Source organism: Mytilus trossulus, chromosome 3 (assembly GCF_036588685.1).
Source record: "Mytilus trossulus isolate FHL-02 chromosome 3, PNRI_Mtr1.1.1.hap1, whole genome shotgun sequence".
NCBI classification, from domain to species: domain Eukaryota; kingdom Metazoa; phylum Mollusca; class Bivalvia; order Mytilida; family Mytilidae; genus Mytilus; species Mytilus trossulus.
The window spans coordinates 86,099,130-86,115,630 of record NC_086375.1 but is presented as its reverse complement, the minus strand read 5'-3'; the positions used below and the strand labels follow the sequence as shown (position 1 = coordinate 86,115,630).

The window sequence follows — 16,501 nt, the reverse complement described above, 5'->3', positions numbered from 1 at the left end:
TTATTTTTCTTTGGATACCAATTTTCGTGGTTTCCGTGGGTACAGGTGAACCACGAATTTAAATGTTCAACGAATAACAAATTTTGTATTAGGATGTGTGCAGACTTTGGCAAAACCACGAAATCAAATATCCACCAAAAGACAAGTTTTCAGCCATCCACGAAAATTGGTATCCACGAAAATAAATGAATCCACAGTAGGTTTAATAGTATATCATGTAAATTTATAGACATTATTGATTGATAAACATACATAATGGTACTATTGCTATATTTTTTTTTTCAAATAAAAATTGAATGTTGATCTTATTGTATCTTGCTGGTTGTTATCTTGTTAACACATCCCACTTTCCCATGATATTTTTCAATAGACTTACCTGCAGTGGTACACTTGTTATGGGGGTGTTTGGCGTATACACTTTACCGTCTATACTAATTGTAGTTCGGGGAAAGTCTTCCATAGTCAGTGCAACAGCATACCAATTATTTAACGCATAACTGCTTCCTGGTAGTGCAGAGAATTCAATCATACATTTTTCCTGAAATGTAAAATATGTGTGGAATATAAAATGGTAAAACCTCTATTATCAAGAGATATTATGTCTATAAAAAACCTAAGTTAAAGTAAAATAAACCCCAAATAAAACAGGTTTAACGCATGTAAACTGGAAAGTTCAGAAGTTTTTGTTCCACCAGCGAAAATGAATAGCTTCTGTACAAAGTAAAATGAAAATAATATATATTTGATAACTTTGAAACAGCTTTCGGATACTTTTAGATAATATATGTTTTTTCTGTCAATAATCTACGTTCACAAAAGCTACGAGACTTGATACATTCATTGGTCGATCAGTCCACCAGTGAACGTCTGGATATCTTGAAATTATAAATGTAACATCAAATTTATAATTTTTAAGATATCTTTTAATATCAAACACTATTTTTTTCTGCTGCTGGTAGTGTTTAAACAAGGCTCAGTTAAACGCATCATTACGGACGTTTATTGAGTTTGTGAGTGCATCGACCTAGTTAAAACGTTCACATACATAACTTCGAAATGAACGTGTGTATTCGATTAATTTCTTCCTGAATCTTTGGTATTGTTTTCTTCAAATTTTCCCTCTCGTAGAATCAAAACATTCCATACATGTGTACCTCGCATGAATATATCACAGTGAAATCGACGAAGTTTACATGTTTAACCAAAACAGTTCCGGTATATGGTCATCAAAGTGGAAGTTCTAAGAGACTAATCCCATCAAAATATTTGTTCATAATTATGTCACCCATATAAGAATTATTGTTAAACTTACTGCATGAATGGTAAACATAAGGCTTTCCAAAACTTACTTCGTTCAGAACAGCATTGGGTAATAGTTTAGATATTGAGGCTGCTTCTGTAGAAGTTGACCACCTACACCGCACTTTATCTCCATCCACATCAATGACGGGAATCTGTATTCTAATTTTACAACCGTACTGAACTCTGTAAATATAGCAATTGATAATTTAATTACAATTGCGTTTGATATACTTTTAAATGAGATTGGGAAGAAGTTTTAATTTTTATACAAGGAAATTAAAAATATTGTTGCAGAAGTTTCAAAGTTTTAGTTTTACTATGAAAAATCTTTTTCAAAAATGTTAATCCTAAAATAACCATCGATAGGCTGAGAAGGATAAAAAAAAGCATGCAAAAAATTACACCAACCATGATCGTCTTAAAAATATACTCTATTTCTTCAATGTCAAATAAGTATAAACTAAAGCTTATTGAACTGACAAAGGTACAACCGAACTACTTTTAACTACGTACACCTACTTGACAAACCCATACGCAAAATAGCATATAACCTAGTATTTCACAATATAGATTGTCTAGTTGCTATAACGGCAGAAACATCAGTTCTTTCTATTTTAATTAAATTACGATAAAGTGTGTTTACTTGTCATAGGCCGTGTTCACACCAAACGCCGTGTAGAGTAACATGTTTACAATTAGTTTAGTGTAGTGTACACTGGTTTCACATTACATTTGTTCACATCTATACACCTTGTTTAGCTACCTGTACATAAGATTTGTTCCCACTTATAAAATATATGTCATTTAAATGTTCATTACGTAGAACTGAGTTTGGAATCTGGAAAAAAATTCTAGCGGTAAGGGAACAACCATTTGACTTCAAAAGGGGGGTGGGGGATGGGAATGGAAATATTCCGATCCCCAATTTGAATAAATTAAAAATGGTCATACAGATGATAAAAAAAAAATATTCTGAATCAAGAGTTTCCCCATACATTATAGTGTTAAATATTGAAAAAAAGTATTTGATCACCAGCATCGAAAAAAAAGGAATAAAAACGTACGCGCGAAATAAATCTGACTCAGATAAAAAAAAATTACCCTCCCCCTTTTTTTAAAAGTAAAGTGGTTTCTACTTTATAAAAGCCATTTGTATAATTTGCAGTAGTTTGAATATACCAGAGATGTCTCGATAACGCATTGAAAACGTTAGCTGCAACAGCGTGCTTACAGCCGAAAAAAAGGATTGAGATATTAGGGATCACTACATTTTTATCTTTTCTGTTCGTTTCAAATGGTATTTCTTCGCCAAGGATTATTTGGTAAAGGAATAGGTTTTTTTTAATTTATTTTACGTGTTATTAAACGGATCTGAGATACTAGACAAACATCGTTTTTTGAGTAAAGACCAGTGGCGAATATTTCTGTGTACGTCAAGTCGATTTGGGAAGACCTTTTCAAATGAATTAGGCAGCAACTATTTACTTCATTTTTTTGTGGAGGGGGAGGAGAGCGTGAGCTATTGATTTTTTTCAGTTCAAATTTTGGTGACAAGTCGAAATCTATTTTATCATTATATATAGTCACAGCTGGGGGTGAAACAAACAATATTTTTTTTCAGGGCCAAACACTGAAAAAATTATCCAAAACAAAATCCATAGCTCACCACCCCACCCCCTTGCCTTTATACTCAACTATAATAGCCCCCCCCCACCCCCCCCCCCGAAAATCAATTGTTTGCTGCCTTATGGGTTCGGCAATGATGATGCTTTGAGTCTTGATTAGGGGTTAATAAAATACGTTAATTTTTTTAACACAAAAAAAATCTGTAAAATTTAGACAACTAATAATTATCAAAAATATAAATTTTACTCAAAAATAGTTTCCTCCTTAAATATATACACGATTAAACAAATGTCCTAAATGCCTAGTTTTGTGTATACTTACCCTACACAAGGCCTCCATTGACTATCGACTGTGTGTAGGTAAAACATGATTTAAACTACATGTAAACATTGAGTTTTATCAATGGGAACGCAATTGTGTTTAGTTTACGTGTGAGTTACATTAACACAACACCGAATTTAGGTCAATGTGAACACGGCCATAGATTTGTTGTTTCATTTCAATACCGGTGATGAATTTCTTCGCGAAATCCGAACAAACATTGCATTTTCTACCATGAAACGTACATCAATGTTTGCTTTGTATTTAATTTGCAACTTAATTTTCATTCTTAAACTTTTTTAAGCGAATCATATTGTTCGCATTACAATTCGTTTATGTCAAGACTTTCTTGATCAGATATTTCTATGCAAAAGCTTAATATGTGCAAGATTTAAACATTCTCTACAGATAAATTATTGACATAATAAGAAAGGTTACGCTTTTAAAGTATTACCTGTAAATTGCTCTACTAAATGTACTCGGACTGTAGTTTGGGTTATGTGTATCCGAACGATTATTTAAATCAACAATCGTCTGAATATTCCAGCTCCCACCACTTCCATATCCTAAAGATATCCAATCTCCACCGGTAAAACTTTGAACGAAAAAATAATTTAAGTAAATATTGTTTCCATAGAAATTTCAACAACACAATATTTTTATGATCGCCTCTAGTTATGCTGTTATTTAATGACTATATAATATAAATTTCAAATGACTTTTTAAAATAATATTTACCTGACTCTATACGGTCCTTTTGATGGAAAATCATAGATAAAAGTTGCTTCTTCCCGTTCCCAATTCTCAGCGGAGTTGTTGGCCACTACACTGTAATTCCCAGAACCGATGGTTAATGTTGAACTGTCCTTAAGGTTAACAACCTGCCAACTTGGAGCACTTCCTTGGCCATGCGCCCAACTGAGTGAGTATTTAAACTCAACCTAACATTACAAGAAAACATTAAACAGGTAATATAAGACACTAAGATTCCATTCAGTGACACTAAGTGCAACAATATTAAGGTATATTATAATCATTCTCGTAAAATAACTATTTCTGATTTTAAATTTTGTATTACAAATTAAAACTCCGCTTTGTACATATATTGTTTGGTGCCTACTTCTTGAGAAGAAAGGTCTGTGCGTATTTGCATTTAAATATATTTTCAAATATAAAGGAGTTTTAAACTAGAATAAATCAATATTGCATTTACCATTTGTTAAACTTTTTTACTTTTATATCGCAGATAGTTATTTACCCAAAAATTTTACACGATGTAAAATATTATAAATAATTTATTGACGATAACTATAATTATTGTCGTGCCTCATTTTTGGAGTTACTTTAACGGTTCTCGTTGAACGTGGTAAATAAAAGGTTGCATAATATTTTTCACATTAGATGTTCCATATTTTATTAAACGGACCAATGAAGAATCCATGGATGATCATTCTCTGATTTTTATTTATTCACTGATGCATTTTCCTTTAGCTTTGCTCTCTTGTTTGATATGTTGCCATTAATAAGTTGATTGCTCAGTGTTTTACTTTACCTTGTTACCATCACCCAAATATTTCCATCTAACTGTACCACCCCGAAAATGAGATCCATATACAACAATCAAATTAAGCTGTACTAGAAAAATTACTGCAACATTCATTTTTGTTACGATTGGTGAAGATATTTAACATTATTAGAAAATTTTACTTTATATCAATCCAAAACACGAAATGTCCAATCAGGAGTAAACAAGACAAGTACCAATCTATTTTGCACATACTTTTGCCCTCCTTCCTTGTACAGAAGGAAGTTATTTGATCTGTGGCACTGAACGACCGAATGCAGCGTGATGCATATAAATAGCTGTCATCAATGATAAGAACAATTTATATGTTTCTATTAACACTTTCTTACTGATGACTCGTTTAGGCCAAGACAGTTAATTTGTTGTCCTCATTGATTGAGTTGTTAAGGGTGACCTTTATATTTTTATGATTTTTTTTGGTATTCCTTTGTATTGGTGTATATTTCATATTTCTATTTTATCTTTTTAGAAAAGTTCACCACTTTTTTGCGGATGCATATTTATTTATCAAATAATACTTCTGAAAACATATTTAAATATCAAACTCGAGGCTTTGGTAAATTTTAATCGAACTCTTCTGTCAACCAGTGCAAATCTTAAGTGGTTATTAGCAAATTGTATATAATATTCAATAACTAATAATGATGGGAAGCAACATAAACACAATAGAGTGACAAGTTGGAGTTTACTTTGTGTTAACTTCTATATCGTCATGCCAGGCTGTGAATAAATTTAATGGTGCATATTCAATTCGATTCACTGACAACTTTTGAAATGTCACTATAATGTACAAAAGATACCGAGACAATTATTTAAACGTGCCAGGCGATTACAAAATGTAAACAATTTTTACTTTTATCTTCGATAGTATTTGAAATATAGTATTGATAACATTAATAAAGTTTAACAAAATTACATAAATCAATGATAAGCAAGCACCCTTCTTCCCGTTTAAAAGTTACATGATTCAATAGGTTAGAATTGTAATCCAATGATTTTCGACATTTCGATACTAACAGTTCGCACTAAATAAAACATTTTTCTCACCGAATGTATTATTACTTGTAAAATGTATAAATGAGGCTATACAGTTTTTATGAGAGAGAACTTTTAACTCCCATACGAACATAGGAAAAAGTTAAAAGCAAATCCCAAAGCAATATGCATAACTACTGTACTTTTAGGTCTGATCATACAACACGTTCTGTTTGGCTTTATAAATATTTTGATTTGAGCGTCACTTTTGAGTCTTATGTAGACGAAACACGCGTCTGGCGTACTAAATTATACTCCTTGTACCTTAGATAACTATTTACACCACTGGGTCGCTGCCACTGCTGGTGGACGTTTTGTCCCCGAGGGTATCACCAGCCCAGTAGTCAACATTTCGGTGTTGATGATATGAATATCAATAATGTGGTCACATTTATAAATTTCCTGTTTACAAAACTTTGATTTTTTCGAAAAACTAAGGATTTTCTTATTACAGGCATAGATTACCTTAGCTATATTTGGCCCAACTTTTTGGAAATTTGGATCATCAATACTCTTCAACTTTGTACTTGTTTGGCATTATATAAATTTTCGTTTGAGCGTCACTGATGAGTCTTATGTAGACGAAACACGCGTCTGGCGTATTAAATTATAATCCTGATAGCTTGGATAATAACATAAACGGTACCAAATTTCCTGCACCAGATGCGCATTTCCCCTACTAGCTTGGATAACTATTTACACCACTGGGTCGATGCCACTGCTGTATTTGGCCCAACCCTTTGGAATTTGGATCATCAATGCTTTTCAACTTTGTACTTGTTTGGCTTTATTAATATTTTGATTTGAGCGTCACTAATGAGTCTTATGTAGACGAAACGCGAGTCTGGAGTACTAAATTATCTACGTACTGATATTGTTTATCATCATAACAACGTGTTTATTGTTCTTTCATTTGTCTGTGTTCTATTATTAATATTACTTTTACTGTTGAATGGTTTTATGTAATATCCGTTTGACGTGGCTCGGTACTTATACATCTCGTCAATGTGTTTGTATTGGCTTTCATTTGTTGGTGGTTTGTTGTATTTCTTTTGTTATTATAACGTGACTCTGTACTTTAAAAGATCCCGTCAGTATGATATTGTTCTTTTATATGGCATTATGATATTTTTCTTTTTTATGGCATTATGATATATTTCTATTATGAAATACTATATACGTTGAACCACAAACCTCAAAATCATTCAATCGCGTAGTGGGATTAACTATTTTTGGATTCTTGTAAATAATTTATAAAACTTTTTGACTAGTTTAAATCTCGGGTCTATTTCTAAAATTTATTCTTACATACTTTTGATTTTTTAACCCTGTATGCTAACATTGCCTATGTAAATTTTAAAATTGGTTGTATGCACATTGAACGACAAATTTATGTCCCGTATACAAATGTTCTGACGTCAGCTGACACTCAAATCAATGAATGTGTTCGTAGATAGTTGATGTTTTTGTGTTCTGTTAAATTGTTCCTTTTAAAATTGTTATACGATGATGACTGGTGTACCCATTTTTTGACTATTTTATTTATTGTGGTTGTTTATTTAACGCATTAATGTAAATATAACAGATGTGATGAGACTGTCATTAAAGTGAGAGGGTTAGCGGTATAGAACCAGGTTTAATCCACCATTTTCTACATTTTAAAATGCCTATACCAAGTCAGGAATATGACAGTTCTTGTCCATTCGTTTTTGATGCGTTTTGTTATTTGATTTTGCCATGTGATTATGGATTTTTCGAATTGATTTTCCTCTAAGTTCAGTATTTTTGTGATTTTACTTTTTTATAATCCTGGAATCTTTGATAACTATCTTCATGTTAAAACATGAACACGATTGAATGAAATGTATTAACAAAAGAAACACAGGAGTAATATTGGTAATAGGCATTCGTTCAGAAAAGAAACTTTTCATAACAAAAACTGTTAAAAGGCACACTCATACCGCATAGTCAGCTACAAAGGGCTCCGATATGACAAAATTAAACGACAAAACAAAAAGTAAAACTAACTAGACTATCAATACATTACGTTTGTGCTAGTAAACACTATACGTATATCTTTTTTATATAAACAGAAGTATATATAAAAAAGAGGCTATGGTATGATTGCCAATGAGACAACTATCCACAAAAGACCAAAATGACACAAACACTTAACAACTATAGGTCACCACCGTACGGCCTTCAACAATAAGCAAAGCCCATACCGCATAGTCAGCTATAAAAGGCCCCGATAAGAAAATGTAAAAAAAAGTCAAACGAGAAAACTAACGGCCTTATTTATGTAAAAAATATGAACGAAAACAAATATGTAACACATGAACAAACGACAACCACTGAATTACAGGCTCCTGACTTGGTACAGGCACATACATAAATAATGTGGCGGGGTTAAACATGTCAGCGGGATCCCATCCCTCTCCCTAACCTGGGACTGTGGTATAACAGTACAACATAAGAACGAACTATAAAAATCAACTGAAAAAGGCTTAACTCATCAAATAGAAAAAAATACAAGTGGACGTGGCAGAGTACTTATAAATCCATACACAAAAAGACATAATGAACATTTCTGAGAGTACTCGCAGTTATCTCTCAGCTAGTTCAAAGCCACTAACAACTAATAAAAAATCATGCCTCTAAGACTAAACACTCAACCCGTAAACATCCAACATACAATGAATTTAGTGTGAAGACGTCCCAAGTTGATAATATGTCATTTGTTTTCAATTCGTTTGAGATGTTTGAGCTTTTGATTTGGCCATTTGAAAAAGGACTTGCCGTTTTGAATTTTTCACGGATCTTTTCATGCATAGCATGATAAGGATCCCCGATTTATTAGTACGATAATGCCAAATTGTGTACATTATTAAATTTGAATTTAATTCATGAGAGATGTTTACACATTACAGTAGATGCTAACTATGTTGATGTACCCCGTCTCGATCATGTGAGGAGCTCATGTGATTTCCCAAGTTTCAGTTTATTACCTCATAGATGTAATACCAATCTATGAGTGTATTACATCTACGGTTAACTTACCTTGATTTGTACGTTTTTAATAGATTTGCGACATTTGATCATCGGAAAATTACTGTCGTCTTTATTTAGATTTTTGATAAAATAAATTCAAATAAATGTTACTCTTTTCCGTCAGATCCAAATCCGTGGATTTCGATAAAAACAAAACCTCTCTTTTATTAAACATTTACGTTAGCACTGCTGTGAAAACATAGTACCTGCTGAGAATAAATGTCCAACCGTAATCACAAAAGTATATACCGAATGATACAAATCATTGGATTTAAAATAATTTGAACCTTTTGATTGTGTGAAATCTTAACGAGAAGAAATGTTGATATCTTTGTTTGACAGTTTTATAATTATTTTCAATTGATCATTTTGTTTTGAAATTTATTAATGTTTTAAAAACAAAAAGGTTAAACAACTGTACAAAAGTAAAACCTGTTTACAGACAAAACTTGTCGACGTGTTAAAATAACCATTTGTGGTAATTGAATGTTTATCTACTGTTGATAAAAAAAACTTGTCTTAAGAGTTAAGGTTTAAAGACCTTGCAGCAATATATTGAATATATATTTTTATCACTGATACCAACGAGCATTGAAAAACACTGCACATCAAACAATCAAAGTATGGCTAAGGGCGATGAGTACAAGTTATTTTTATGACTAAAAATTTGAAACAAAATAATGACATAAAGAGAAAAATATTTATATATTTTACTGTGGCTTTTAAATAGAGTTTTTTTAAGTTGTTTTTTATAGTTTTTTTTTTTTGCATTGCTTAAGATATAACTGTGTATTAGTTTTCGTATTTGAACATTCGATTTAAGCAATTTTATGTTGAGCCGATTTATTCAGTCACACTTCTGTGTCTAAATAATTGATTTTTAAAATATATAAATATCTAGAAATTAAATTTGTCTCTAATAATAAAGTAAATTATTAATACCTATTGTTCATGTATTAATCAGCAAATAATATCAGCCAAAACCCTATTTATCCCCTTATTGAAAGTCACTGGTAGAAAAGTATTTTGTTTTTCCAGAATATGCAGGAAACATTTTTCACTGGACATTACAGCAAACAACTACAAGACCACGAGGATTTTTTATCTTACGTTTATATACTGATCATACTATAAGGAATTATTTATTCAAAAGGTTGCAGTTATATATTTACAATTGTCGATGATTATACTGTTATTATGTTATGTTTGTATTGATTATATGTATAACTATTGTTCTTTCCGTGTAAATTGAAAGAAGTACAATAACGTACCATATGTTTTTTTTACTTGAATAAAAAAACAATGGTTCACTTCATGTAATTGTTCCAAGCAGAAGGCAAGTCAAGAGAAATGTGGACAATATTCTGGCTAGGGGTTTTGTTCCAAGGTAATTTCTGTTTTTTCATCTTTTTTTCTATGTGAATTTAAAATAAATAATGTTGATCATATATATATTTTTAACCCGAGTGACTAAATAGAGACAATAATCAAAAGACTATACCCTGCCTATCATTTTGCACATCTGAGGATGATTTATTTGTGTTAACATATGGTCGTGATTGTTTAAAATCCTTTGAATTGTTTCCATTGTACGGAAAACCGGTAGGGACATTTCGCATCTCAAACCCGACGCTTCCAATTTTCAACCTCGATTTTCTCAGTTGCAAGTTTACATTTTTCCGTTCAAAGTTAGAACCGAGAAATGTGCTAAATGAGAATTGTTAAGTTTGGACTGAGAAATGTAAAGTTAGAAACGGGAAATTTAGAGTTGAAACTGACAATGTCACTTTCAAAATGATAATTGTTAACTCGGATCTCAGATATGGTAAGTACATGTATGATGCGAAAAATGTCAAAAACAGAAGTGGGAATAAATAAAATTGCTATATCAGTCTTTGAGTATTTTCATTTTGGATTCAAAATTTAAAAACATCTAGTATAAAAATACTGTCTAATTAAATGTAACTTCCTTTTTAGATAAAATGACGAAACTTTAAACTTTGACCATTAATACCCATTGGTTATATTAAATTTTCTTTTTTAGGAGCAATATCGTATGATAAAGATGATATTAAAAGAACAAATATACATCAGTCATATGCTTTTGACAGCGACAGCAATTCTCGTCACAAAGGACCAAATAATCAAATACAAAGAAAACAGTGGAATGATTCTGGAGTGAAAGTTACAAAACAAGCAATAATTTATCATGGATTTTGTGAGTAATAATAACAAAATATAGACTATAAGCCAGGAGCCTGTAATTCAGTGGTAGTCGTTTGTTAATGTGTTACATATTTGTTTTTCGTTCACTTTTTTATATTAATAAGGCCGTTAGTATTCTCGTTTGAATTGTTAAACATTGCCATATCGGGGCTTTTTATAGCTGACTATGCGGAATAGGCTTTGCTCATTGTTTAATGCCGTACGGTGTTCTATAGTTGTTAATATCTGTGTCATTTTGGTCTCTTATGGACAGTTGTCTCATTGGCAATCATACCACGTCTACTTTTTTTATAGTTATATTAATTTCTTATTAAATTAAGGAAAATGGCCTATATTTTTATTTTTTTTAATCAGAATTAACAATTTGCTGGGTTAAATTCCCATCTTGCCTTCGTATTTATTTTATTTATACCCTTTTTACCTCGAATTCACAGCTAATGAGAAATGGGAACACACCGAATAAACATGATGTTATACATTTAATCATGTTGAAGTCTGTTAAATGTTGGTTTGTAGTATGGGTTTTGCTTATATTACATGTTTGCCCTATTAGGCCAAATATTATTAACATATTTTTCAAACGTTATTTCGATCAAATGTGAAAGTTAAAAAAATGCGAAATGTCGCAGTCAATTAAAGATGAAGAGACGAAAACAAAGGTGCTCTAATCCTTTTGGTTTAGGAAAGTCTGTAAATGGATTTTCGACAAATACTATAAAAGTAAAATAACAAAAAATCCCGAACTCCGTATAAAATTCTATATATTACATCCTATGCTTTCTCCTTTTATCCAAATAAAACGCTATTTTGTAGTTTTCAGAAACCTGTGTGGAAAAGATCGTTTTTACCATGAGTTTAATGTTTGTAAGAGGAATAATACGGCAGTTATTAATTGCTTGACATTGCTTTCTGAAAGAGGTCTGCTAGGTAGACGAGAAATTTTGATCAACGGTGTTCATGGATTAGGTATTAGATTTCTAACTGGTGGTTTGGTGTATGCAAGTGTGTGTAAGTACTTAGTATTATTAATTCTTATCTATGCCGAAAGGTTTAGTGTGTATATCTTTTGATTTAAATGATCTTTAATGTTTATAAGTATTTGAAGGACAGGTTTTCAACTATGTCTTGTCCATTACATTTGATGTCAACTCAAATATGTCGTCCTTGAATGTAAACAAAATGAACTTGAAAACGATAATTTACAAGACTTGATGTATTCAAACACGAAGGTTCTTCTACATATTCTCACTGCTTTAATATTTAGTACATATTAAAAAAAAACCCACACACAAACAATGTATTTTCAGATTATGAAATCAAGCCAGGATGTAAAAAAAGTCAATTAATACGTCGAATGAAATCTTGTATACACAAAAATGGACAAACAAGTGTTTGTTTGACCAAACTGCGACAACAAGGAATAATAGGACCAGGAGAAATATTCAGACGCCTAGTAGTATATAAAATTAAAAAGGTGAAAGGGACCAAGCTTAGAACTAAAGGTCATTTGAAAGCAGCTATCAAACATCATAGGCGACCTATCAGTTTGAAGTTTAAGAATGGAAGACTAATTCAAGGAGGGAAAGGTGAGATTAAAATGTATCAGCTCTGTCTGAAGTTTTTGAGACATTTAAATAGTTAGGATATTTATATAACTCAAGAATAAAATCAAGTGTACACGAAAGACGCGACGATAGTTTCTCAAAAACTATATGTACAAGTTAAAGACACATAGAAGTAATTGTCCTGTCCTCCTATCGTCCTTTAACAATAAACGACAGGTTGAAACAAAACACTTGAAAATGTAGGATCGGAATCTGAGGACAAAGATTTGACAGATAAACATTTAAAAGTTACCAACATTTGAAGATGTATTCGATTAATGCACAGTGCACCTAACCAAACACGGCGAATTATGAATATAGTTATAAACCACACGAGTTTCTTCAGTATTGTTATTTTGATTGTCATATTCAAATAGCATGAATGTAAAACACAGATATATTGCTCAGAAATAGAATACTTAGTATATAGCAAATATACGTTATCACTTATACTGTTCAATTTTTCGATAAGTTTCAAAATATAAACTTATCAACAACTTATTTCGCACCAGAAGTTAAAAAATAAAAATTTAAAAAAAATTGCTCCTTCGTACTGTATTACAACAGTTGTTACTGGTCGTATCCGTCAGTTTCAATCAAACAATATGGAAAGATTGTACAGTGTGTAAACGAACATGCGTTTCTCGTACCAAGGAGTCCCTGAAAATTAGAATATTATTTTTATTTACTTAAAGTGTAAAACTAACCCATTTTGGTAAACCTCAAACTAAAGTTTTCTTGCAAATCTAATGACTTATAAATGTTATCAAAATGTCATCTGCCTTTAAATTTTAAAAATGACTAGCGCCGCTATGTGCGCGTCTGGCGTACAAAATTATAATCCTGGTACCTTTGATAACTATGGACCCAGCAACGATATAATACTTCGAAAATGCATAAAAAACACCTCGTATGTTTGAGGCAAAGTTCCAAATCAAGCGTATGAGCATACGATCAAATACAAATCTGTACTGCTACATGTAACATCTTCATTACAATATCATTAAAAGAGTTTAACTGTATACAACAAACTTGTGTGATGAAGCGTCCAGCTTTATGTTATGACCTAGAAAGGGAAAACAACAAATAATATATATTACTGACGTTCTGTACTTGCATTTAAGTACACATCCCGGATTCAAACACCTGGTAAAATATGCACATTTGCTGAAATCAATCGATAAACATGTAATTAAATTTTACAAGATAAAATACATATCATATGCATGTACTGTGTGATCCGCGATTAACAATCCATTACCATGAAAAACAAAATAAACAGCTAGTATTCTACCAATCAGTCAATATATGCACATGTTATTTTTTGAAAGGTCCCTTCTAAAATGTCTATAGCCCCAGCCACACTGTCACGTTTTACTACGTTTGCAAATGCTACGTTTTAACTACGATTTGAATATTTAGAGAGCTCGGTGTTACTAGGTGTGTGCTACGTTCTTATCACGTTCTGATAAGTGTAAGAACGTGTAGACTTACGTTTCAACCACGTATATAGTACTTGTAGACTCACTTTTCCGCCCGGCATTGATACGTTTCGATACTAATTAAGCACGTTTTGTTCCGTTCCGCTAAGCGTTGATACGTATTTACGTATTTACTTCGTTTCAATTTTCGCTACGTTTGTTGTTGAATTTTCTAAAAATACGGGACAGGTCCCGTTTCAAACAAAGATTCACTACCTTTTGATACGCTTTGTTATGTGTATTTCCTTTTCAATACGCTTTCGAAACGTAGCTCTTGAAACGTGACAGTTTGATTAGGGCTTAAGAAATGTAACTTAAGCATCATGTGACGCCACGTTCTTCCTCGCGCAGGGTTATATTTTTTTATTAGAAGTATGTACCACTTGACTTTGGTATACTCACAATGGTTGCTGCTATTGATACACTGTCCAGTATGGGCTGACATCCTCAACAATTGTTTGCCAAATTAATTTCAAATATCTTAAAAAATGATGTCAATGACGTTTTCATAAGTTTTAAAGTAAAGATTTTCAAGTGATCGAAATACATATTTTGTTTTTCAGAATACCGTCTACGATGCACACGAAGACATTTTTTCCGTGTCTGGCGACGTTGTATACATCGATATCATCAGAAAAATGTATGTTTTCGGCGGTTGAAGATTTTGAAAATATTCATACCGTATCAAGAAGGTAAATTAATTATTTTTTATTGTATATTTAAAGAATATGTAACGTTTAAGAATGGTATAACTAATTGTTAAAAAATCTAAATTAGTTAACAATGAAAAGCAGTGTCCTTACTTATCGATGTTTTTAACGACTGTAGCTGGCAATATATATATACAAAGCCTTCGCATGATCAGTACTGCCAAAATCATCTAGAATTTGCTATGCCCTGTACCAAGTAAGGGAAATGGTCATTTTTATATAGTAGTTCGTTTCTGTGTGTATTACATTTTAATGTTGTGTTTCTGTTGTATCGTAGTTCTCTTATATTTGATGCGTTTCCCTCAATTTTACTTTGTAACCGGATCGATTTATGAATTTCGAACAGCAGTACACTATTAAGAAGAAAAAAGTATATCAATAAGTTTACTTTTGCCATATACTAAAATCTTACTTTGGAGAAGAGTTCATTGAAAGAATGTCATTGACCTTGTACGGAACAAGTAACATTTATATGACATTCAGATTGTTTTGGTTCTGACTCTTAATATAGAATTTGCTACAAAATATTTGTCATCCATCAATGATATGAATGAATGAAGGAATGAAAATACCTACAAATCTGCAAATCTACAAAAAGAAGATGCGTCAAAATAAAACTATCTAGATATCGCTGTATGCAAGAAACGTTGAAAACATCTACACAATGAAAAAAATACTATTATTGAAAAAATGTCATTTCAACTGAAATGATTATATTTTCAGGTTACTATGGTGACGAAGAGCATATTGATCACAAAATAAAATCAGTGGATGAATATCTTCGTCAACTCGCCAAGCTCGCCTTGCGTCATGCCAAGAAAAAAGCTAACAGTAATACTATTTACAGTAATTCAATGTCTTCTGATGGGTCAAAAGTACATAGAACATATGTAAAAGCTACGAAGAAAACAAACATAAAACAACGTTTAAATGTTGTTAAACACACGGTTGATAAAATCTCAAAGGAAAGTGGTGAGAACCATGGATATGAGAGCAGTGGGGAATAAGGTGGCTGGAAATAAGGAATACAGACCAAGCTTAAACATCAAATTAATTTCTGTCTTTTCGACATGTAACTATATAAGAAGAATAAAACAATAAACTCATTTCATCGTGTCAATTTACAGAACAACTTCACGAATCATCATTCTTACTTGTTTCGATGATTTAATCTGGAAAAAAATTGATTATATATTGAAATTATAATTGAAAAGAAAAACCACGGAATGTCCTGTTGAAGATAAAATCAATAACTGATACCAGAACGTTGAATTTCCATTTCCATTCTCAATTTAATAATCAAATATCCTCTGTCTTGTTATGCCTATCGTAGAGGACATTATGTTTTCTGGTCTGCACGTCCGTTCGTCCGTCTGTCCCGCTTCAGGTTTAAATTTTTGGTCCAGGTAGTTTTGGATGAAGTTGAAGTCCAATCAACTTGAAACTTAGTAAACATGTGCCCTTTAATATTATCTTTCTAATTGTATTTGACTCAAATTTGACGGTTTATTGAACATACAAAAATGATAGGGCAAATTTCAGGTTAAAGCTTTTGATCAA

General features: G+C 31.8%; 1 protein-coding gene across 1 annotated transcript; it reads left to right on the top strand.

Annotated features, from left to right (window-relative positions):
* Positions 1-10,167: 10,167 nt before the first annotated feature.
* On the top strand, positions 10,168-16,023 carry LOC134709806 (uncharacterized). The gene is made up of 6 exons (XM_063569946.1): positions 10,168-10,307; positions 10,965-11,138; positions 11,960-12,154; positions 12,454-12,732; positions 14,795-14,923; positions 15,665-16,023. The coding sequence occupies exons 1-6, from the start codon at positions 10,271-10,273 to the stop codon at positions 15,946-15,948; spliced, it is 1,098 nt and encodes a 365-aa protein (XP_063426016.1). The 5' UTR covers positions 10,168-10,270; the 3' UTR covers positions 15,949-16,023.
* The last annotated feature ends 478 nt before the right edge of the window (positions 16,024-16,501 follow it).